A 24,109-nucleotide genomic window follows, 5' to 3' on the forward strand; every position below is an offset into this window, starting at 1 on the left:
GATTTAGAACCTAAATCCTCCTGTGTTAGGGAACTAGGGAAAGGATGATCTATAAACTATTTATTATGCACAGCTTTTTAGAATCTATGTGCATTTTTAAAATGGAAGTCCTGGAGATTGAATCCAGGACCTCATGCATGCTAAGCATGTGCTCTACCACTGAGCTATACCCTCCCCCCATATGCACATTTCAAATATTAGAAATTACATTCTGTACTAAAGTCAACTCATAATAAAAAAAAAAACAGCACAGACAGCACCTCAAAACATACCTAATTTTGAAAGTATTTAGAAAATATTAACTATTGTCACTATTTTAAAAGCGGTTATGCAAGGCTGTCTCCACTGTGTGGCAGCTACACGAGCCGCATGATACTGGGCGAGTCGTTGTCTCTCTCTGGGCCTCGGTTTTCTTTTCGGTAAAGTGGAGTATTCCTAAGTTCCCGTCCAGGTATATCAGTCCTATAGTTTTTAAAACATTTGTAGAAGACCATAGCTTTAGCTTCTCTCATTCTTCCAGTGGATGGAGTAGTTTTAGCAAAATACTACCCTTCTGGCATTTGTGCATCTGCAATTGAGGTACTAGCTCAGAAGATGAACCATCAGGGATGCTGAAACGTTTCCGATCTTGGGGAGGGGGGAGGTCATGCTACCCTTCTGAAAAATTGAGTTAGAGAAGGATCCTGGACCCCACCACTACGCCGCCCTCCCCGCCGCAGCCTCTTGCTGAGGCTCTAGAATGAACGGGCATTTACTAGTGATAGAAACTCATTACTGAAACAGGGGTGAGTCATCCCCAAACAGGTCAAAACCGAGAACAAAATCATTTTTCCTTTTAATGCTAAGGGTTGGTTGTTCACTTCTTGTGAGAGGCAGTCAAGCTGATGGGGTGTGTTGCTTTACCATTCCATGTTTGGTTAATCAGCACATCTTTGGAATGAGACACTGAAAGTTTTGAGTCAAATTTGATAGGGGTAAATGTCAAGTCCTGGGTCTAGCTTTTATAGGCCAAGTCCGGAAGTTCAGGAGAGGGGAGACATAACTTAACAGCAGTTCATTTGACAAAGAACTGGAAACTTGAGCCATAGACCTTGATGAATCCGGAATGTTAATGGCATCTCCCTGCAGCGAGGAACTATTTCCAGTATGATGGACCCCAGTTAGCTAACAGCTGAGACTGCCCGGCTAGGAAGGAAGTGATCATGTTCATATGATCAGCGGTCAGTAGTAATGTGAATGTTTTCAGCCAGTTGAAGGGCTGTGACATAAAAGATGGATTCGTTGTCTCATTCTGTATAATACTAATGAGTGTCCTAGGACTGGATCAAAGCTACTAGGGTAAAAGTCTCCAAGAAGTGAATCCTGGCTCAATAAAAATGAAGAGCTTTTAAAGAATTGGAGTTTTTCAAAAGTGGAATAGCTAGTTCTGTGAGTTAGTGCCTTGTCACTAAAATTATTCAAGAATGGCAGGATGACTCCCTGTTGGGTGTTCCATCAAATGTATTTTGCTACTGCATTAGGCGTTTGGCTGGATTAAATCCAACTTTCCTTATAACCTTACTATTCTAGCATTCCATAAAGTTCTCCGTGATGTATTTGGAGGTACAAATGCCATAGTTTGGGGATTGAAATTAAGCATCTCTTTGTTTTGATGTTCTTAGTTTACTGCACCCTAAATCCCGTGGGTTTGGATTTTCTTTAGTATTCGTTGTAAGGGAATGTCTAAGAACTGCAAGACTCAGGCCCTAAGGTGTTCCTTGGCTGTCATACACATTTTCTAAAATGGTTATTTTCAATAGCTGCCTCTAGGTACTTTTAAATTATATGTCACAGTCTCTGTTCTATGATATCTTTGAGTTATAACATCGCTTAAATGGGTTCTTAAAAATGGACCATTTTTATGATACCTTATTTAGGTTCTTTATTGGGGTCTTTGAAAATATTTCATTATTGAAAAGGGAAATAAAACCCCTAACTGGTGCCGGGCTTTGTGTGCAGCTGGGAGCCCTCTCTTCGCATGACCCCGGACCAGGCCCTCAAACATGCGTGGATTCACGAGCCGTGGAACCTCAAATCACGGCCCAGGCTCCAGACCTGGAGGAGAACCAGTCTCTGTTTCCCCTCTGAGTCCAGAAAGGATAAGATTCAAGGCCAACATCACTCGGGCAAAAAAGGTACAGCCCCTCAAATAGCCAGTCCTGTTTCCATGATCCAGGGAGCCCGGCATCTCTGGAGGTCTGCGTGTCAACCTCTCTTAGCTCTGTCTTGGTTCCTTACTCTGACCACATCACTGCCACTCTTATCATTAGGATTTTCCGTTTTTCTCCTACCTTCAACTCCCTTTCTTCTGCTTTCCTTTTCTTTCAGTGTGTCTTTCTCTGCGTGCCCTATAATTACCTTTTGAATTTTTATCGTACACATCATGGAATTATGCACATATTTCTCATATGCAACATACTGCCTTGTGGTTGTGTCCTGGGGCAGTGGAGTCACGTTGTCTGGGATTAAATCCTGGCCCTACCATTTACCAGGTGCGGGCCCTTGGGCAATTTGCTTAACTTCTCTATGCCTCGGTTTCTGTGTGAGAATGAAAATAGTGCCTATTCTCTCTGGTTGCAGGAAGGATCAAAGGAATTAGCAAATGTAAAGTGCTTAGAATAATGCCTGGCACACAGAATGCGCTTTCCAAATGAATTGTTTCTGTATCATCACCACCAGGATTTCCCCAAAGTGACTGACAGCCTGGTGGACGGGAGGTAACTCACACTTGAACACTTGTTCTTCTGTCTTCTCTTTGGCAGATGTGATCATCAAAGTAGAGACTAAAGACACAGTTAAAAATGTCTCCACGAAACAGAATCAGAATTCAGGTAATGAGCTGGGCTCCCTCCAGCACACAGCTGAAGTTGTCCAGCTGCCTCAGCTAACAGAAGCTTCCAGAAAGACAGAGGCGGTTGTTGGGCCAGTGGAGTCTAAGACCTCCACAGGACAGCAAAACAAAAACTCCTCCCTCAAGAGCACAAGCATCTTACCACCTATTGTGTGACCGGCGCGGAGGGTGTGTCCCGTTCTTTTCCGCCAGTGATCTGTATTAGAGACAGCGCTTATATTGTACAGTACTTAACACTGTTGTTTTTAATGCATAAAGGTTTGTTTAAAAAAAAAACACCAAAACCTCTACTCACATGGCTGATTGGCATGACTCCTGTCATGAGGGGTTGGACGGGGTGTCCTGGTGCCCACACTCCCTCCCGATGTCCTCAACCAAGTAAATCAGTGGGTGCGCGTGCATGGTGGTGCACGGGTGGGGCGGGGAGAGCGCTAAGTGCTCAGCGTTACAGCATCACCTGTAGAACGCTACATAATAATTTTTTCCTTCTTGCCCAAGATAGTTCGCATATGCTACTCAGGGTTCTTGTTTGAAAATGACAGAGGCCGAGTTCAAACTAGTTTAAACAACAAACATTACGTGATTGGGGAATCAGGAGGGGTTTCAGGCACAGCAGGATCTAGGAATTCAGACGAGGTCATGGGGCTCAGAATCCCTGTCCACCTGTTAGTCTTGCTGCTTTTTATGGTTAACTTCATTCTGAAGACAAGCTCTGCCCAGAAGTTAAGATGACCACTCCTGTCCAGTCAGAAGGGGCAGTCTTCCTGCTGGCAGGACAGCCTCAGAAATGACTGGTCTTGAGCCCGTCACAGTGTCTGAGATATTGGGATCCTCAGATCGGCCAGCCTGGGTCATAAGCCCACGGTGTGGTGTGGCGGTGGTAATGCCATGACTGATGCTTCTCTGGGACCTTGTGGAGCAGGAGACAGCGAGTTTCCCAAAGGACGGAAGACAAGCAAGCTACAGGACATGTCCACCCATCCACCACCTCGAAAACCTAATCAAGTCCCTTTTTGCCCTTCTAGTCCTCACCTATGTGACTACAGTCTGTGTGTGGTTGTAATTATAGCACAGATAAATGTTTACAAGAAACTCAAGGTCAGAGCATCGTAACCATGGGCTATGTCCCTGGCTTCCTGGTTTTTATTTTAATCACTGTGTAATATTCCATGAAGGGAGACACCAGGTAATCGAAGCTGTGGGGTTGGATGGGATCGCCCAGGGAAGATGCTGGGGTGGGAACTGCAGGAGGGCAAGACAGAGTCCTAGGGAAGAGAAACACCTACGGGGCTGACAAAGCTGAGGAGAGCCCCCAGGAGCCGTAGAAAGACAGGAAAACTAGAAACAAGAGGAGGAGGAGGAAGTTTCTAGAAGGAAGGATGGAGAATACAGAATTCCACAGGAAGGTGAGGATCAGAACAGAAAATGCTCCTGAAGGGGGGTGACGAGGACACGAAGTCAGAGCAGTGTCGTAACAGACGGCTTGTCCCAGGTCCTACAGCCAGAAACGTACAGAACAGACAACAGAACTTGGATTTCCTGGACCTTTTCTGACACTGTCTTCAGCCACAGACAACACTGAGGCGGACAAGGAGCCAAGTCCTGGTGGCATAACTGGATTTGGACTGGACGTTTGAAAATACGTCCTGACTTACACGGCTATAAAGGGCTGAAATGAATTCTTGACAAACTCTGGCTTATTTTTAGGGAACGTTCTAAAGCGGGGAAGCTGCAGGGACAGAGGGGAATCCCCAGGTACCCCTCGGGGCCCTCAGTCAGTCAGTTTTCCTTTTGCTCTCCTTCTGAGTCTGCGTTTATTCCTGTGATCGCCTCACCTGACTGTCCCATGGCCTCCCAAGGAAACCACATACCTGGAGCCCTTTAACTGTAATTTTTTATTTTATGTCCTTGCTCGCATGGACAGGAAAATCTGCAAAATCGAGGGACTAGCATCAGGTGACGTGTCTTTGATGTGAGTGGAATGAAGGTAACGTTAGGGCTCTGTGTGGGTGAGGAGGGAGGACGGGCCGGGCCCCCGTGGGTCACAGGTTCACCATCAGCCAGTCCAGCAGCTGCAGCCGGGTGACGTTGCCCACCGCCTCGTCCAGCTGCCGCTCCTTCTCGTAGCGCAGCACTGACTGCAGCACCTCCCCTACGCTGCGCCCTTTGTCCACCGCGGCTGCTGAGAGCTGAAGGAGCTGAGGGGGAAAGGAAGCGTGGTGGTGGTGGGGGGGCGAGCATCCCCAGAGGGTGGGAAGGGCCTGCCAAGGGGGAGCGGAGAGTCCTTGCAGCAGGAAGGACTCAAGTTAGCCGCTGAAAAGACTTCCACAGCTGTGATGCTGGCTGACCTGCTTGACAGAAGAAAGTTGGTTACGTTGTCCTTAATTTAAATGACATCCACCTGTCCGTGATACGGAAAATATAGTTTCCTCCTGAGATTAAAATCTTCATGTTTCAATGGATGTTTGTCAGTGTTGTTCTTGTCCTGTAAGGACTCCAAAGTTCTTAAGTTCACTGTAATATCATAAAACACTCTCCACCTCTGTCCCACGACTAATAAGGGCAGGAGGGAGACAGCCAACGGACAAGTGTGGGTGCTCTCCCCGCCCCATAGACGGGGAGCCCTGGAACGTCAGAGCAAAGGGGGACTCAAACATCCACTCAACCCCGTGAACATGCTGCTCAGAGAGGTGGAGAGACTTGCCAGCAGCACAGGGCTGGAAATCAGCAGAGGAATGTTCACACCCAGGTTTCTGAACCCTGTGTTTAATTCTCTTTCCAAGCACAAAATGAGAAAAGTTAGCCAAAGCAGCCATTCTAATGTGAACACAGTACATTGCCATCCATCTGGAATCCTTATGGCAACAAACTGACCAGATTTTTATTTCGTGCATTCTGTGCCTGACTCTCCGAAAAAGTCAAAGGGCAAATAAACAAGCCAAACAGCAGGAGCTTTTCCAGGGGAAATTCCATAGGAGAGACGGAAGTACATACGGATACTCTTACAACAAATGGAAAGACAGCCTCAGCAAAGAGAAGATACAAAGAAGGACCAAATGGAAATTGACAGAGCAATAGAAACGGACCACACGGAACAACGGAAGAGAGTGGTCAAACCTCTTTCAAACAGATTGAGACAATTAACAGAGCTCAGGGCCTGTGTGACAATACCAAAAGGTTTTATATGCATGTCATTAGAATCCCAGAAGGAGAGAAAAAGGGTGGTGCAGAAAACATACCTGAGGAAACAATGGATGAAAACTTCCCCAGTTTGCCAAAAGGCGTAACTGACAAAGTCAAGAAGCTCAGTGAACCTGAAATATGAAGCGAAAGAAATTCACTTCAAGACCTGTAATAATGAAATTGCTGAAAACTAAAGAAAAAGAAAAAAACTACAACCAACCAGTGAAAAATGTCACATTGTAAGGGAACAACAGTTTGAATGACAGCAGATTTCTCATCAGAAACCACACAGCACAGAGGAGGTGCAACAACATTTCTTTAAGCACTAAAAGAAAAGAACTGTCAAACCAGAATTCTATGCTCAGCAAATGCTTTCTCCAGGGAGGGCAATGGGACAGGAGATCAAGATGGGGAAAAGCCCTTAATTTTCAATGTGTATCTTTTTTTGTGCCTTGGATTTTGAATTATGCACACAGTCCCTATTCAAAAACGGATACAAATGTATTTAAAGGAATTGGGCTCATGGGCATCCCAGTGTTACCAGGATCAGCCACCTGCATCTGCACGAAAATATCTGCACACATTATCAACCTCTTTCCAAAAAAAAAAAAAAAAACCAACTCCACTCACTTTTAGGTAGTTTCTTTGATGTACACTTCATCTAACTGTTCTTAAAAATACACGGATGCTCTGTGCAAACCTACTCGTGAGCTGAAGTCTGGGTGTGTTACTGCCCATCCTTTTCACTCTTTTCCTTTAAGAAAATAGGTGACGGTCTTTATCTTTACGTTGGTAATCTAAAACCAAAATACATTATGAACGTTATGCACGATGGGGTTGACTTAAAAGATGGTGTGAGAGCAAAGCCCGTGTCACACATGGCACATGAAAGCTGTGCTTTTCAGGTTTTTCCATCAGTCTAAAGCATTTGTGATTACAAGCCTCTCTGCTAATTGCTATGTTCCAAAACAGCTGTTTTACAGAGTGGAAAAAAACGTAGAGAGACAGAACTTGCCAAGGACTCTTAGAGACGTGTCCAGAGTTGGAGCCCCGTGCTCCGTCCTCCGGCCCAGACTGGAACTTGCACACAAATCGCCTGGGGCGTTGGCTAAAGCGAAGCCTGGTTCAGCAGGTCAGTCGTGCAGCCCGAGACCCCGCACTGGTCACGAGCCCCCGGGAGACGCCAGCGCTGCTGGTCCAGAGACCACAGGGTGGCGAGCCTGTCGATGGCCCAGGTTCTCGTTTCGTTTGCGCCCAGTGCAGCCTAGGCTGGATGTTATGCAGTCCTGCGTCCTCCCAGGCGTCAGGTAGCCCAGGGAAGTCAGGTACGGGGTTGCCGATACCACTCACTGAACAGAGAAAGCCTCCTCCTCCGTCACCATCTAAGGGGATGAGGCTTTTCACAGCTAACGCCAGCCTCTCGCGCCGGCCCTTCCACTTAGCTGGCAAACGCCAGCGCTCCGCTCTGCTCGATTAAGAGGGAATAATCAAAGCCCCGAGTGTGTGTGTGAGAGTGTGTGTGTGTGTATGAGTGAGTGAGTGAGTGAGTGTGTGTGTGTGTGTGTGTGTGTGTGTGAGATGTCTCTCTCAATAGCCCCACACGAGCAAGCAGCAGCAGCGGCTGCATACACAGAAGCTTTCCAGGCTCAGAATCTCCCTCCAGGGAGCAGCTGCCAAGGCCTACGCTGGGGGAAGAAGGGAGCCAGAAGCGCCCTCACCTTCACTGGCACTGCAGTAACAAGTGCGTCCCCCACCTTCAGCCTTACTTCGCAACTGATCCAGAGCTTAGGGGGAGGGGAAGAGGGGTGTTGCGTGTTGAATCCCTGCAAATCCCCGACCCCACCGGACCACCAGCTGAGGGAGTAATGACAGCCTGAAAAGTCCAGAAACCTAGATCCGTCACCCCTCACCCCCTCAGCCCACCTCCGGGATGTGTCCCGCTGGCTCCCCCTTCTCTGGGCAGGGCTGTCCCATCCAGAATTCAGCCTGAGCCCAGACCTTCATCTGATTCTTTCGCCAGGTCTCTTGGAGCTTCCTTACCTGTGTATTCCCATACAGGTGTGCAGAAAGAAGAGACAAATCATATATTTGTCTCCTTTTTCCCCCTTTGCTATGCCTCCTTTGGGGCAAAAATCTAATTTTACTTTATCCATCATCTCTGCCATGAGACGTGAGCTTCAAATCCTTACTGCCCGTGCCCATCCTATTCTTCTTGTGGCTAGCCTTCAGCTCGGAGAGAAAATGGAACTTAAAACCCTAATTAACCCTTCATAAATCTTTCCAAACCCCCCCCGACTCCACTTCCTTACCTTCTGCTGGATTCCTTCATCGTCACCAGCAAAGTATAAAATAGGGACATTGAGCTCAGAGGCGGCTACCCATTGAAGTACGGCTTGGAGCTGCTTGTTCTGAACCGTATCCATTAGGTTCTGATTGCTGACGATCACTTTGGGGGCCGCACCCCCTTCGGGGGGCTGTCCTGATACCCCTCGCAGTTCACTATGGATAGCTTGATAGGCATTCTGCAAGAAGGTCTCCGCTGTGCCCGTGCCCTTGCTGGGCAAACACTCGTATAAAGTGTCTTGGAAGGCTGACGCTGGCCTGCTGGCGTCCCCAGGCTTGTTGCCTCCCAGCTCCGCCAGCGAGGAGTCACAGGACTGGGCAATGATGAGACACAGCTTCACCACCGAATCCATCAGGTGCTCTACCATCCGACCCGTCATGTGGCCATCTAGCTGGCTGGCAACCACCTTGGTCCGCCCGGCCAAAGGACCCCGAGACTCGCCGCCCTCGCCTAGTCTGATGGGAGAAGGGGTTGCCGGCTCTTCATGCTGGGGGCTGTCTTCTTCCTTAGCTGACCTGGGGTCAGAGCTCCGGTCGCTTTTGAAAATGGTCTCCCCAAGTAAGTTCCGGATGAAGTTGAAGAAAACGCTCATTAGATCCTTCTTTTCTGCTGCTTCTTGGTCAGCCCCCAGGGGGGGACACTTCAGGCTGCACTCATCCGAAACTACGGGGGACTTGTTGGCCTGCAGGTGGGTGGTGCCAGCGGCTTCAAGGAAGCTCTGCGCATCCATGCTCCCCCCCTGGGCCAGGTGGTACTGGATCAGAAGTAAGGCGGAGACAATCAGGTCCTTGGCCCAGGAGTCTGAATCATTCATAAAATTCTCAGGTTTCTCTGGGTGATGCATCGGGGGGCTGAGGTTGCAAGGGTCGAAAGGAAATCCCAGGGGAATGTCCGGTGCAGGCTTATACTGTTTGTTGGGAGCTGCGAATGGTGCACGTTGGAAACCTGGGGATTTTCCTTCCTTCTGCTGACTTTTGTGCCACTTGGTCAGCCCCTCTTTGATGATGTGTTCGCCCAGAGTTTCGGCACAAGTCTTCTCCTTCTCTGGTTCGGGCGCAGCAGAGCATGCTTTTTCCCTCAGTTTACCTTCCGATCTCACTGATGCAAAGTTGATGCTTCGGCTTTTAGGATCGCCCACTCCCTTCGTGGAGACGAGGGAGTAGCTCTCGGACTTGTCCTGGCTTTTCCTGACAGTCTCGGGAGGTTTCCTGGCAAATATCACCGTGTAGAGCTTACCCAGCATGGCGTCCATGATGTCTGTGGCCTTCTGGCTTCCGTGAGAGAAGATACTCCTCTTCACCGCCGAGACAAATTCTGTGTCAGTCATGAGGGTGCCCGTGACATTGTGGAGGTTCCTCATGAAGGAGTCGATGAGGTCTGAGACCACCTCCTTCGCGTGCTTGATCAGGACCTTCTTCAGTAGGATGGTGGCGATGGTGGTGTCCTTCACCTGGATCCGCAGGGTCTTCATGATGGAGACCATCATGTCCGACACCACGCTGTTAGCGTAGGTCATGATCCCTTGGCTGACAGATGCCGTGAAGTTGTCGGGCCTCTCCTGCCCACTGAGCAGCCTCCTCTCCGCAGGCAAGGCCCACCCGCCCTCCCTGGCGTCGCCCGCGTTGCGAGACTCAAACACCTCCTTGTAGAAGAAGGACCTGCTGGAAGGGGGCCTGTCGTCGGGGCCCCTGCCCCCCTTGGCGCTCTCCTTGCCCTTCAGACTGCTTTTGTATTTCAGGTTCGGGCCGCTCTGCAGTGACCCCGCGGCCCTGTCACCGGACCCCGGGGCCCTGTCGGACGCGGCAGCTTTGGAGCACGAGGAGACAGTCTCGTCTACCAGCTCCGATGCCACCTTACTGAGGCTTTTGTTGGGCGCGGGCTGGTCCCCCAGGTACACGGACTGATGGACACACGTGTTCTCGGCGCCGTCGATCCGCTCGTGGATCTCCTTGCGGGCCATGGCTATGACGAGATTCGTGAGGCGGTTGGCGTAGAAGGAAACTTCGTCCACCGAGCTCCCAGTACCGGCCTGGGAGCTGGGGCCGGGGTAGGGGTTCTCCCTGTGAGTCACCTCGAAATGCAGTCTCCCGGGACTGCCGCCCGTGGTGGCGGTGTCGTAATAGTCCACACAGAGGCCTTTGCTCGGGTCTCCCGAGCTGGCCGCCTCCCCCCCGACGGATGACTCTCTGGGCTTGAACCTGGCATCCTGGAAGCCTGCTGTGCTTCTTTCCAGGTCTCTGCGGAGCCAGCTGAGCACCCTGATAGGGTCAGTTGAGGCTTCCTTAAAAACAGAAAAGGATTCATCCGACTAGAACAAAGCAAAGACACAGGATATCGAGGACCACCTCACAGACCAGCTACAAAAACGGTCGCCTCTCTCAACTCTCAACTGTGCCATCGCCCCAACAAAAGCACCCGGCGTCCACCGGGCGCTCACCACGTACCAGGCGCTGCTTCAGGTGGTTTAAGACCGTTACCTCGTTTAATATTATTCTTGCGGTCAACATAAGATAGCTCCCTTGTTCCCCATGTTTTACAGCAGAGGAAACTGAAGACCTGAGAGACGAAGCCAGTTACTTAGCGGAGGTTACACCGCCCATCACTGGTGGAGGGGCAGTTCCGCCCCGGGCAGCCCGACCCCAGAGCCCATGGCCTTGGCCACCGCCTTGCGTGGCCTCTTACAGCACGTGCGCCTCAGATCTGACTGTCATCAGCTGCAGAGCTAGCATTTGTATGGAATCAGATTTTTTCATGTATTGGTATTAACTGCCATTTCCCATGGTTCATCTCTGTTATTTAGGTCTCTTATTACAAGGATAGTTTTCAAAAAATTAGAAAATTCAGGGACAGTTGTGGACAGTTAGCCACTCTGCCAGGCTGCCCGAGCACCATCTTGCCAAGCTCACCGGCTTCCAGTGGGCTGCCTGGCGTGACTCAGCAAGCTGCCTTGTGACTGAGGGGTTAACATCCGTGGAGCACGTGTTAGTTTTGAGTGAGCGCAGGCCCTCCAGTGGGCGCTAGCTGCAATAAGCACACGTGCCTGCTCCTGTCTACGCGCTAGGATCCACGGCCTCCGCTGGGACACAGGCTAAAGGGAGGAAGTATGTGCAAGTGTCCTGTTTACCGTCAAATACAAAGGGTCACTGTGACTACTGAACTGTGTCTGCGGATGACCACGAGTAGTGCCCATCTTTAAAGGGTAATTCGGTGATTTCAGTTACCGAGCGTCATGGATTGCTGGCTACTGTCTGTTCGGTCGTCACGTGCTCCCCGCGTGTGACTTCCCCCCTCTATGCCCACCCTGTGAGGTGGGCATTACTCTCACACCTTCACCGGCGGGAACACTGAGGCTCAGAGAAGCTAAATGTTCAATAGCATCTCTCAGCGGGGGCTGGTGTTCAAGTCCAGCTCAGGCTGTCAAACTGGCTCTCTGCCCCTGCGGCACACGGCCGCGTTCGGACGACTTGGGAAGAAGAGAAGAGCAGCTGGGTCCTACAGGCTGGTGCAAGCTGCCAGGGACCGCAGAGCTTGACTCAGAGTCCCCCAGACGGTTCTCCTCATTTGAATAACAGCTGCCGTGAGGAAGTTCTGTGCCCTCGTAGAAAACCGCGCACGGCACACCCTTCCACTGGTTCTGGTCCTCATTCTCTCGGAGCTATGTTATAGCTCTGTAAACTGTAGGTAACCGACAGCGATGCAACGTAATTCTTGTCCAGACACATCACCTGTGACCAGGGAGGGTTCGACAGGCGTCCTCTCCCACCGTGGGGAAGGTCCGCTTTGCCCCCATTTGCACATGCACGTCAATATTTCTGATCTACATAAGTGCCTTTTTCCCTTTGACTCTCCTTTGAACTGCACCAGCTTCTTGTTGATGAGTTCAACTAAATCTTTACCATGGGTTTATTTTTATAAACACATGAGAGTCATTACTTCACCCTTCTCTGAAATGACCTTTTAACCAGTTTGGAAGTCTTTGCCAAGCTGTCCAACAGATTCATCTAACAGAGGGAGATGTCACCACGACAACAGTGTGCCAGCTGCATCTTCTCCTGGTCCCTAGAGGTGGATCCAAGGGGTAACAGGGCTTTGCAGATGTTCTATTTTTCTAGCTTTAACTTTCCTCTCTGCTAACTTAGCCTTTCATTTCCACTTTGGCTCTTCCACGGCCAATAATGATTGGTGGTAGCAATAACTGAAAATTTGGTTGATTTTTTTTTACTTTGAATGGGCCATACATTCCTGTTTCTTTATATGCCTTGTGTTTTTTTTTGTTGTTGTTGTTGAAAACTGGACATTTGAATCTATTGGCTAAAAGTTTAGAATCGAGGCTCTAAGCTGTTTATCAGTGTTTGTATCATTATGTGTCTGCCGTTCAGAAAGGCATTAAGTGGAAGTAGTAATGTCTTCCTACCTCCACGTGGTAGTAATAAGTTAGACTCCAACATCTCTCAAATAAAAGAATCTCTATTCTGATCGGAAAAAGTATTCTTATAGAACCTAACTCAAATATTTTAGGAACCTAAGTTCACTGAAGTACATTTTTGGTAAGCAGGATTAATTTAATAATGTTGGCTTAATAAAAACAGCTACCGCTTTTCTGATTCATCAGGAAAATCAACATTTTACCCTTTTTTTGAAAATTATTCCGTAATACTACCTACTTTTACAGACAGGCACACGACTTGCAAGCAGGCCCGCGTGCATCCCTGGGCTGTGACACCCAGAGGAAGGTCTTACTGCAGCGCAGGCGTGGCACTTGTTCTTTCATCCATTTCAATTCTTTCCACAGAACATTAAGGAAAGAACCCAGAGCACAGCATAGCGCTCAATGATGGAGTCCAAAGCGTTGTGCAGCTTCGTGTGTTTTCGGTTTTTAATTGTCTATGTTTCTTGCACTAAAAAGTGTGTGTACCCTGTGTGCATTATTCCACTCGATCCAGAAGAACTTCGCAAAAGTGGCCGATGAAGCCAAGGTGACTGCCAGAAACTCTAACCGCGCTTCCTTTTCTATGCATGGAGTCGACAATCACACACCCATCCCCCCCAAACCTTCTGCTCTCCTGCATCCTTACCTTTCCTTTCCTTATACACTAGTATCCTGAGCAGCTGGGGAAGGTGGGTCCCAGTTATTTCTGAGTCTTTCCTAATTAAGAACAGGGACATTTTTCACGGCCCTGAAGGAGAGGCTTAAGGGGTTTAACGCTCTCTCCTCAGCCGTCCTCGGACGCAGGACTTACTGCTAGGTCAACACACCCCCCCCGCTGTCCTGTTCCCCTTCACCTCCAGCCCAACTAAGCACACTTTATAAAAATTTCCTGACCATCTCCTGCTTCAAAATGATCTGTTCTTTAAACATCTACAGCAACTATTGTCTAGAAAATTCATTTGGCAAATTATCATGAACTTCTTTTAATTAGTGTCCACTAATTATTTAGAGCTTTTAAATTCTATCTGTATTTTCACATGTTTATTTTTTTATTTTCCCAAATGAATGCTAAGGTCTATGAGGGCAGAAATTGTTTTGTTCTTAGGTCATACGTCTCAATATCAAAAAAAAATTGACCTAATCAAAAAATGGGCAGAATATCTAAATAGACATCTCTCCAAAGAAGACACACAGATGGCCAACAGGCACATGAAAAGATGCTCAGCATTGCTAATTATCAGAGAAATGCAATTCAAAACTACAATGAGGTATCATCTCACACCAGTCAGAATGGCCATCATCAAAAAGTCTATAAACAATAAATGCTGGAGAGGGTGTACAGAAAAAGGAACCTCCTACAGTTGGTGGGAATGTAAATTGGTGCAGCCCCTATGGAAAACACTATGGAGGTTCCTTAAAAAACTAAAAGTAGAGTTATCATATGATCCAGCAATCCCACTCCTGGGCATACATCCAGAGGAAATTGTAATTTGAAAAGATACATGCACCCCAATGTTTGTAGCAGCACTATTTACAGTAGCCAAGACATGGTAGCAACCTAAGTGTCCATCGACAGATGACTGGATCAAGAAAATGTGTTATATACATATACAATGGAATACCACTCAGCCATAAAAAAGAATAAAATAATGTCATTTTGCAGCAACATGGATGGACTCAGAGATGATCATACTAAGTGAAGTAAGTCAGAGTAAGATAAATATCATATAATATCACTTTTATGTGGAATCTAAAAAAATGATACAAATGAATTTATCTATAAAATAGATACAGACTCACAGACATAGGAAGCAAACTTACGGTTACCAAAAGGGAAAGCAGGGGAGGGATAAATTAGGAGTTTGGGATTAGCAGATACACATGACTATACATAAAATAAATAAATAAAAGGACCTATTGTATTTCACAGAGAACTAAATTCAATGTCTTGTAAGAACCTATAATGGAAAAGAATCTGAAAAAGAATATATATTATATATGTATAATTATATATATTCTTTGCTATATACTTGAAACTAACACAGTATAAATCAATTATATTTAAATTTAAAAAATATTTTGTTCTTTTTTGCATCCCCCAGAGTGCTTCTAACTTACTGAAAAATCAATACATTTTTGTTAATTTAATATCAAAACTCCACCTGCCTTTTCCTTTTCTAGATGAAAGGGCAGAGTTAAATAAAGGCTCTAGTGGAAGCAGTCTTGGTTAGCACTTACTCCATAGTAATCGGGTATTTCTATGTGTCTTAGTGTCTTACGTAGATTTGTTAGTGTTTTCTCTCTTAGGCCACGTAAAGACAGACCAAACAGATTCCGGACGAGTAGAAGATGGGTCACGGAACAGTACGCGCCAGGAGGTGTTAGGATGAGGATGCCAATGGCGATTCTGTCAGACTGTGAGACCCCCAAAGGGAGAGAACCCTGTCTCATCTCTGACCCTACGGCTCAGCACAGTGTCTGTGCCAGCTAGCCGTAACTGTCTCTCAGCTCTAAGTCCACCCTTCCTTGTCATGCTCGGTGACTCTGGTGCTGGACCCTTTACGCTGACAGCGGGCACCGGCTTTGCTGACAGACACTGGAGGTACAACACCTGGTCGTACAGGAGGGAGGGGTCTCCCTTCTGGCCCACCTGCGCCCTCCAGCCAGCGTCTTCAGCACCACTGGCTGCCTGATGCTGCCCTGCGGCAGCCGCACTGCCTCCACGGACATCTGAAGGAGCCTTGGTTGGGGCAGAGGGAGCCTCTGTGAGTCCTTGGTTTCTTCCCGGTTCACTCCCTCAGCCTGGCGGTAGGAGCTTCTCTCTGCACCTGCTGCTTCTGGGACTCCTAGGGTCCTCTCTCACAGCTTTCGGTGGTCAGCCTAGTTAACTGCCTTTTACGAAGTAGTCTCTTCATATGAAATGACTGGCGAGGTTTCCATCTTCTGACTGGACCCTGACAGCCAGTGCCTGATGCTAAGCAAGCATTTAATCAGTGCTCGCTGAGTGATGAAGGCAGAATGACCACCTCACTTGGGATGAGAGTTTATAGTTCTGAGAGTTTTGAGGCACCTCACGTTTCAGAAAAGACCTTTTAAGGATTCGGGGACATTTCTGTTTGAATCTCTTTCTGTTTGAAAGTTAAAGTTTGACAGCTGTCATGCATAGTTTTTTCACTAATTGTAGCATTTCCCTCCTATTATATACCAATTATAGGATTCCACCCTCCCCAAAATCATAGATGGAAGTTTTTTTTTTTTTCCTAAAGGAGCTCATTCTTCCCCCACCCCAAGAATTCCATCTTCAAAAATCAGAGGCGGGTGGCGGTGGTGCAGAGAATAAGGCAACTCTTACCGGTGCTCCACACGGTCCTAACTCAGTACTCACTCGGAGGCTGGCCCTTACCGTTTTCCAGTCTTGGGGTTGGCTGTCTCCAGGTGAATAGACATCAACTTTGCATACTCCATTTTGGCTTTGTAACCAGTCAACCCTATCCGACATCTGCAAATAGGAAAAAAGAATGAGAAGGGGGGTCGTCAAAGGGTGAAAGGAAGGAGAAATAAGGTACATGGCCGAGGTGTGGGAAACAGCCGAAATGCCTTCTGTAGAGACCTGTCCCAGGAACTACTTTCAGACCCACTTAACTCTGGGTCTCTTATCCTCAGTCCTCAGCAGCTGGCAGGTTTCTCAGGTGTGCGCATCTCCAGCGCGGAGACCAGGGGCTGGTACGATCTAGCTGCTCAATGCAGATTCGCTCGTGAATGAACCCAAAGCAGCCACGTCCTGCTCTGCCTCCTGACCTGACAGCCCTTCCACATCTCGGATTTTCAGTTCCCGCTCCAAGCTCATGATCAAGCAGAATTAACTTACTTCTCCCTGTCTGGTCTTGCCCCACCTACTTTTTAGAGTAATGTATGCTTCACTGGTAATTCTCTTCCAGAGCACCAGCTGACTTCCCTTAGCAGGGTGCCGACTATCTTTTCCTCAGGCATAATCCCTCTGCTAACCAGCCAAGGGTCCCGGGGTGGGGTGCTCGGTCTCCACAGCTCAGCCAAGCTTCTGAATGGCAGGAGGAGAGAGCTGTGGTGGGCACCATCCAAAGGAGCTCTGCCCGCGGGGGCAGCGATGCCCTGGCTGCTGCTGACTTTTTCACTGCCCTCCAAACTCTTGGCTCTGTTCCCTAATCTCTGTTACGGCCCCACCATCTACATGGTCTTCAAGTCAGAAAGCTGACCCTCAATTTACATGTCTTCTTCCACCACAAGCCTCTCTCCAGCCACTACTTCCCTCGTCTCTCATTTGTGGTCATTTTTTCTTGAAAGAAATGCTTACACTGGCGGCTCTCACCGCCTCACCTCACAGCTGAGCACCTCGGCCCCGATCCCACACGTTCCGTGGCCTTTGGCCCTAGTCTTGGCCACTTGCCGGGGCACTGCCTCGTACGTAATAGTTCTTGGAAACGTGGCTAATTGTCATGGTATCTGCCCACTGATAGTCTGTAAGTGTGAGAAGCTTCTTTTCATCCTCTTTTTCCATGACCGACTTCCATCACCAAGCTTCTGCAATCTTTCCCTTCTTTTATGATAAACGTTGCTTAGATCCAGACTTCCCAGTAAGCAAGGAGGAACAAGATGGCCAGTTTTCCTCCCCAGTGTCCTCCGAACATCTTTGTAAAACAGACATAAACATTCATGTTTTGATTCCAGCAAGAACACGACTTTAAAATGCTGGTGTCATAAAGTCCAAAAGCTTATCCTAATTTTTTATAGTGAAATTGTGTTTTATGAAGAATTGCTTGAAATAAGTGGAGCATTATTAGGAGCTGACTATCTGCTAAGTTGGAAATATCTGCTTTAAAGGCCTTTAGGCTGTGGTCAGGGTAGACATCTTCCTCCCAAATAAAACCAACACAAATCAAACAGAGATCACACACATGATTTAAACTTTACTTATAAGTCAATTTATTATTTTTGTTAAACATAGTATTACGGGTAGTTATTAAAAAGAAAATGTAAGATCTTTCAAGAGCTACCTGTTCCTTGTTCCCAAAAGGATCTGTGCTGGTGGTGACGCCTCCGTCACTAACTCAGACCACTGAGCCAGGGAAACAGTTTCCTTCACTCTTCCTGACACTGTAACACAATCGACTCCTTGGGTAAGCAGTGTTTTTCCACCCTGATTAGACCTTAGAATCACCCAGAGAACTGTTTAAAAATACTGAATCTGAGACACCAACCCCAGAGAATCTTGCTTCAATGGTTTTAGAATGTAGAAACAGGCACCGAATTTTTTAAAAGATCTCTGGGTGATTCTAATGTGCATCTAGAATTGAGAATCCCTGGGCTTGGGTTTTTATAGAGAGATCCTCTCGGAGAAAGACTTGCCACCTGCAGAAAAATAATTATTTATTCTTTTCTTTAAAATTTTTCTCTGAGATTTCCTAACCTTCTTTGGTATCTTAATTTTTTTTAACCGTAACAAGGAAGCTGTCAATGTCTACGAAGTTACATCCTGTATTGTCTCTCGGCAGCCATTTTATATAAAGATTGTCACGCTTGAATCATCACCAGGAAGGAAGGCCTGGGCGTCACTATTACTTGGCCAAAGAAAGAGAAGACTTAGAAACAGGAGGTGCTGGACCGTTGACAGTGCAAGTCTCTTAATCTCCAGTTTATATTTCATCTTAATGAATTACTGCTACTAGAAAATGACAAAATCAATACGATCTACTGACTTACTTATTAAGGCTACATACCACCGTTCACAAGCAAGCATGAAAATGAATTACAGGAAGGGAAGAAACCGCGTAATCACTTACTCTTACTGAGGACAGGTTCTGCGAAATGAGGAAGGCTCCTGATTAACGTGTTGTCTTCGCTCTCCCTAAGTTTACCCACCCTTCCTGCCATGCAACAGAAGGAATCTGCAATGGAAACACACAAATAAAAATGACTGATTTTACAGATGGACTCTCTGGCTCTCATGACCAGATAATGACCTTGATCTGTTCCTTATTTCTCACACGGTATCCAGGGGTGACGAGCACAAAACGACGCCCGCATTTAAAGTGCAGACCTCACTCTTGGTGTGGTCTGATGGTTCCTGGGTGGCACCGAAGTTTCATCTTCTGGCCAATAATTTCTGAAATGACTACTCCTATTCTCCACTTCCCAATCATTGGCAGACAGACATATTTAGCAATGAGGACACTGAAAGTTTTTAGCCTAATCTCAAAGCTGGCTTGAATGGGAAGTCAGAAGACAAGCAGCTGGAATGGAGAATGACTGCCCTGACTTCGTGGGTCTCTGAACACTCTGTATGTGTTCCTTCGAGGACGTGTTATAAAGGGAATTCATAATTCACATTAAAAGCAGCTTCCAGATCAATTATCTTCCTCATATCACCTCCACTAAGACACTTAAATAGAAGACACGAGGGCATCTCATCTTGGCATACCCACCCAGCCCCCAGTAATGTCTCTCTAAACCCCACCCTGACTTCACGGCCCAGGTCAAAGCTCACTTCAGCCAGGACATGCTTTCTAAACCCCTAACTGAATGCAGTTGCCCCATCAAAGTTCACATCATATTTGGTTTCACCCTTTCCATCCTATTTAGTATTTTAATTGCTCACAGATGTTTCATGGCCTTTATGAGATGCATTTTCTTACTCATCTTGGTGCCCTTCACAGCAGGTAGTATCTTAAAGTTGGTGCTTAATAATTGTCTGCTGAAACAATGAACATATGAATACTACCTACTTCTAATTCCAGATAGCTCAGTGTTTCTTTCTTAAATTGGAGACTCTGAGAACAAAAAAGAAATGGTTTGTTTGAGTTTGCTAGGGTGATGAGTCATACATGCCGGCTTTCCTGACACTTGACTCCTTTGGGGGAAACATTCACCCCCAGAGACTCAGTGAAGGTGCAAACGCTGACCCAGTTTATCAGCAGACCTTCCTACCCAGTAACACCAACAAGCCAGCGCCTCAGACGCACTTCAGTGCTCCCTGCACGCTCCCTGGTCACGCAGGTTCAGCAAACACCTCCGCCTACACGGGCCCTGACGCTTTAATTCTACGTTCTGTATCTTCTGCGCGTCCGTCTGCAGTCACGAAGCTTGTTTTAGACTCTAAGTCCCTAAATCGTCCTGGGTAATAGTGTATATAAAGAGGTTCTGAAATACCTTTGCATGGTAAGGATATTCAGACACCTAAAGCTATACATGTGTCTCATAATGAAAATGGAAAGGCGGGAGGTGGGTCTAGAGATTAAAGGAGCCAGTGAATGGATTCATCCATTTCTTAACTTCAAAGCTGGTGAATGATCCTGGGGTCAGGGTGGAAAATAAAAGAAAAAGGACGCCTTGCGTTATCTACCACGTTTGACGAGGAAAGAACGCTAACTGTACACGGGGTGAAGATCAATGGGCTTTAGGAACAGTTTATTCAAACACTCATTTGGCAGATTAGGAAACTGAGGCCCAGGAAGGGAATATTAAAACCAGTAGACAGTCCTTGAAATATTACAGCTCTGCAGGGTAACACTCTGGAAACTACAAAATTTTTCTATGGCCATGGATCTATGGGATCCTGAGGCCAACAGAAAGACGGGCCTAAAATATTCCTTAAAAATGGCAACGTGATTATTACCTCAATGATAACTGAGTGCAAATCTTACATGCCAGCTGGGGAGGGGTGTGCGTAAACAACACAGGGGCTTGGTTACGGGCGCTGGGCCCCAGACCACAGCTCCATCTCAAGACACGTCTTCCGTCTTTGTCATGGGAAGAGCTCCTGTTTACTCAAGGTTCCTAAACTCACAGAAAAACCCAAATCACAGGCAGCATAAATGAAGCTACACACCTGATCATATGATATATACCTGATCAAGTTCTGAAGTTTACTCAGCCAATTTTTATTACTAGTTTTAAAAAGGAAGGATATATTCTGTTATCTGTTCTTTTTTTCTCACTCCCTTTCTCTAAGCGCCTAGTGTAGACAATAAATTTGGTTGTTGATAAAATCAATTTTATATGGTTTTGTTTAAATAAAAAAAGGTGTGTGTGTCTCTTTCTCTCCGTGTACCATTCACTGCGAAGCTCCTCTTTGGGTCTTCCATCTTTTCACTTTCCCCCAGAAATGACTTCTTCCTTTAGACCCCACAGTGCAGACCCTTTCTCTCCATAGCTGCATACACCCTGCCTTCTCCCAGCTCTCTGTCGACTAGCCGAGGATTCAGAAATAATATTGTGAGGCTGAAAGGAGATGAGAATCAGGACTCAGCTATTCTAGTCTGATTTTGCTATTAGAACACTAGGAAAAACAAAACTACTTTTGGAACAGCCACACATGAAAAGGAAAAGCCAGCAGGTTTGCAAGCTTCCAGTCTCATCGTCAAATTGGGAAGCAGACTTAGACCCTCTCATGTCCCCGAGAGGATGGCCAAGGAGGTCTGGTCAATCCCCAGCAAAATGAAAACTCCAACAGCAAAGATGTAGGTTTGGCTGCCACGCTACTGAGGGAGAGGTTCACGTATTTCCAAAAGGTTCTGGTGTAAAATTAAAGTTGACTGGGCAAAGAGGGAGGCTAGGTTGAACAGTAGAAGTTACCCACCACTTGTCACTGAACTCTCCCTTTTAACCACAGAGGTTTTATCCATCCAGTGGGATCCCCTACCTCTGCAGCACTGAAGAGTGAACCACAGAAGACTCCAGAATATCCTCTTAAAGTCAATGAAGACGCTGGGATGTTCTTGCTCAGCTCAAGATCTTGTTTCCTCCCCCCGCCTTCCATGCACCTCCCCCTTGTTGGGACTGGAGAGTGACGTCAGAATCCCAGCTGGTGAGCTCACTGTCTCTATAGCAACAGTGCTGAGGCCACAGAAGTTGAGCGGTCAAAGGACAGGGGAGGGGAGCAGACACCCTCCGAGGCGCTGATGCTTAGTTTGGAAGAACTGGGTTTACCTTCTCCAGACTGACTTTCTCATTTAAGTGTCTCGTTTTGGTAGGGAAAATGGGAGGGGGAGCTTGTGCCAATGGATTCCACTCAAAACAACAAAGTACGTATCATGTGTTAACAAACCCAGATGGGTGCGGAGAGTAAGAAATCAAAGAAATGAGGGGCTACCAAGTTTTTTTATGCAAAGCCCATAGAATATCTCATTCTGTGGGATTCAGCCTGGACTCTTAATTATAAGCATCTTGCCTTTTATTAAAAAAAATGTTGAAATATTTTGCCTGAACTGAGCATCCCTGGGTTATCATCGATCTTAGACGGTCTCAGAGAGATCGCAACACAAATCCATCCTCTCCAATTCTTGATCTGAGGAACGGCACTGAGATTAACCAGACCAAGAAGCATTCGGTTGGCAATTTCTAGGCTTAAAGAGGACTTTATTAGTAGTACATCCTCTTTGGAATGTTACCTTAGGTACTCCGAATGAATCTCTGAGCAAGGCCGTAAGATAAAGATTACAATCGTCACTGAATTCAAAAGTGACTGACTGGTTTACTACAAGCTTCCTTCAACAAGGGTATTTATCTATTGATCATCTTTTATATTATGTTTCAGTTTATCTTTAAAATAAAGAAATTAGGTTTGCCAATCTCCTAAGACCCCTTCCAGCTCTGACCTTCCGTGACTGTGAGGTTATCAGCGGTATTTGAATAGAACTGTACACGCACACAGCACTTGGCAGCTGACCTTCACCTCCATGTCATCTGACCCTCACAACAACCTTCTGAGGTAACAGGACAGCTGTTATTTCCCCGTGAGACGGGTGGAGAAGCTTACCCCGCTCACAGCTCAGAACTGGTGGACAGGCAGTTTTAAGCCCATGTGCTTTCAACAGTATCATGCCTCCGTGAAACCAGTGCTTGAGGACCTGAGGCATGGTCTGACTTGGAGATGTAACATAACTGGCAATATTACACTGGAGTTAGGGTGTTGCTAACGATAATGGGGTCTGTCAATTTCTCAGACCCCAGAAAGTATGTCTATATTCATAGTGACTCCAGAATCAAAGAGCGGAATGTAAGTGCTGGGTGAATACAGGATGTGGCCAAGAAATACGAAAGCACAGCATTATTAAACTTCTCTGATAACATTTCTTTAAGTGTTTCTTTCCTCTTCCAACTCACTTTGGTAGCTGACACTTCGCAAACGGCGGTTGGGGTGCAGTGGGAACAAGCAATCTTACAAGACTAGTGACAGGCAACCTCTACTTACTACATGTCTTTGGTCCATCCAAGCGATCCACACTCCATTCTTCCTGAAAATGCAAAGCACTGAAGAAAGGACCAAGTCTAGAAAGATTCCTCCAAACTGGTTTGTTTTCTGGTAAGCCCAAAGTAGGTGTCTCTGAACAAGTCACTGGTCTCTGTTCCTACTCAGGGGTCTTGGGAGGTTGCCCTGAAGAAAGTATTTAAAAATGCAAGTGGTTATCTAATCTTTCCGGAATTTCGGCAAGCTCTAGATACTACTTTCTGAAACAATGCAAATTGTCAAAGGGATCCACAGTCAAAAACTAAAAAACAAAAAACGTACAAACCGTCGCTCTAGAGAGCGCCACCCCGAATTTCTTCCCAGATAAATGTTCAGAGGGTACACACCCCCACTAAATTTCACATGACATTACAGGAGGCTCACAGACTTCCTGAAGCCCACTCCTGGATCGCAGTCCGAGTTAGGAATCCCTGGGTTCGTATGTCAGGTGGTGAGAGAAGGGCTTTGATAAATCACACTAATTAAAGGACAGATGGAATGATATGAGACCCCAGAGAAGTCGTCTCGGGGGTCCCCCACGAGCAGACTGGAGCTGGTGAGCACGCCAGGATAAGGGAGTAGCAAGAGCCAAGGCTCCGAGGACAGAGCGCGCTCGGCCGGACAAGGAGCACATCCTCGTTTCTATTTCTCGTCTTCCCGTTCGTCTCCGAGTCCCCGCCCCCTCCAGGGCCCCGGGCCCCGGTTTTCTCCCTGAGGACCTTCCCGAGCCCAGGGGCCACGCCTTCTCGGCCCCGGCCGACATCCTCAGGCAACCAGGAGCTGAGAGTCGGGGGGGGGGCTGCGCCCGAGCAGCGCGCTTCCACCATTCTGCAGGAAAGCCCTCGAGTCGGTCACCGGCTCGCTCTGAACTTCAGGCTGCTCCACAGCAGGAGGTTATCTTCACGGTCCGCTGCGGACTTGGGAGTCCGACTCCAAGACTCCCTTCTTCCTATTCCCCCGCTTCCCACGCCCCACATCGGGCGCAACCTCCGACCCGCCCCT

The 24,109-nt window shown here is 47.2% G+C and overlaps 2 protein-coding genes across 15 annotated transcripts in view; one reads left to right on the plus strand and one right to left on the minus strand.

Moving 5' to 3' along the window:
* DYRK4 (dual specificity tyrosine phosphorylation regulated kinase 4) overlaps positions 1-3,340 on the plus strand; it is a 45,728-nt gene extending 42,388 nt beyond the window's left edge. For both annotated transcript variants that reach the window (XM_045524614.2, XM_074357637.1), the window contains 2 exons: positions 1,999-2,174; positions 2,802-3,340. In XM_045524614.2, coding sequence (XP_045380570.1) covers positions 1,999-2,174; positions 2,802-3,046 — 421 coding nt within the window. In that variant the 3' untranslated portion in view covers positions 3,047-3,340. The remainder of the gene's footprint in view (positions 1-1,998; positions 2,175-2,801) is intronic.
* A 107-nt stretch (positions 3,341-3,447) lies between these two features.
* Positions 3,448-24,099, minus strand: AKAP3 (A-kinase anchoring protein 3). 13 transcript variants are annotated; one of them, XM_045524584.2, is made up of 6 exons: positions 23,963-24,099; positions 23,072-23,254; positions 18,663-18,767; positions 16,250-16,345; positions 8,383-10,725; positions 3,448-5,088 (listed from the first exon to the last, which is right to left on the minus strand). In XM_045524584.2, the coding sequence occupies exons 4-6, from the start codon at positions 16,343-16,345 to the stop codon at positions 4,933-4,935; spliced, it is 2,595 nt and encodes an 864-aa protein (XP_045380540.1). In that variant the 5' UTR covers positions 18,663-18,767; positions 23,072-23,254; positions 23,963-24,099; the 3' UTR covers positions 3,448-4,932. The 13 variants fall into 13 exon arrangements, 6 of the variants coding, with proteins under 6 accessions (XP_045380540.1, XP_045380535.1, XP_045380530.1 ...); XM_045524579.2 differs by having other exon boundaries at positions 23,827-24,091; XM_045524574.2 differs by having other exon boundaries at positions 23,394-24,091.
* Positions 24,100-24,109: the final 10 nt, after the last annotated feature.

This window comes from Camelus bactrianus, chromosome 34, assembly GCF_048773025.1.
Source record: "Camelus bactrianus isolate YW-2024 breed Bactrian camel chromosome 34, ASM4877302v1, whole genome shotgun sequence".
In the NCBI taxonomy this organism is placed as follows: Eukaryota; Metazoa; Chordata; class Mammalia; order Artiodactyla; family Camelidae; genus Camelus; species Camelus bactrianus.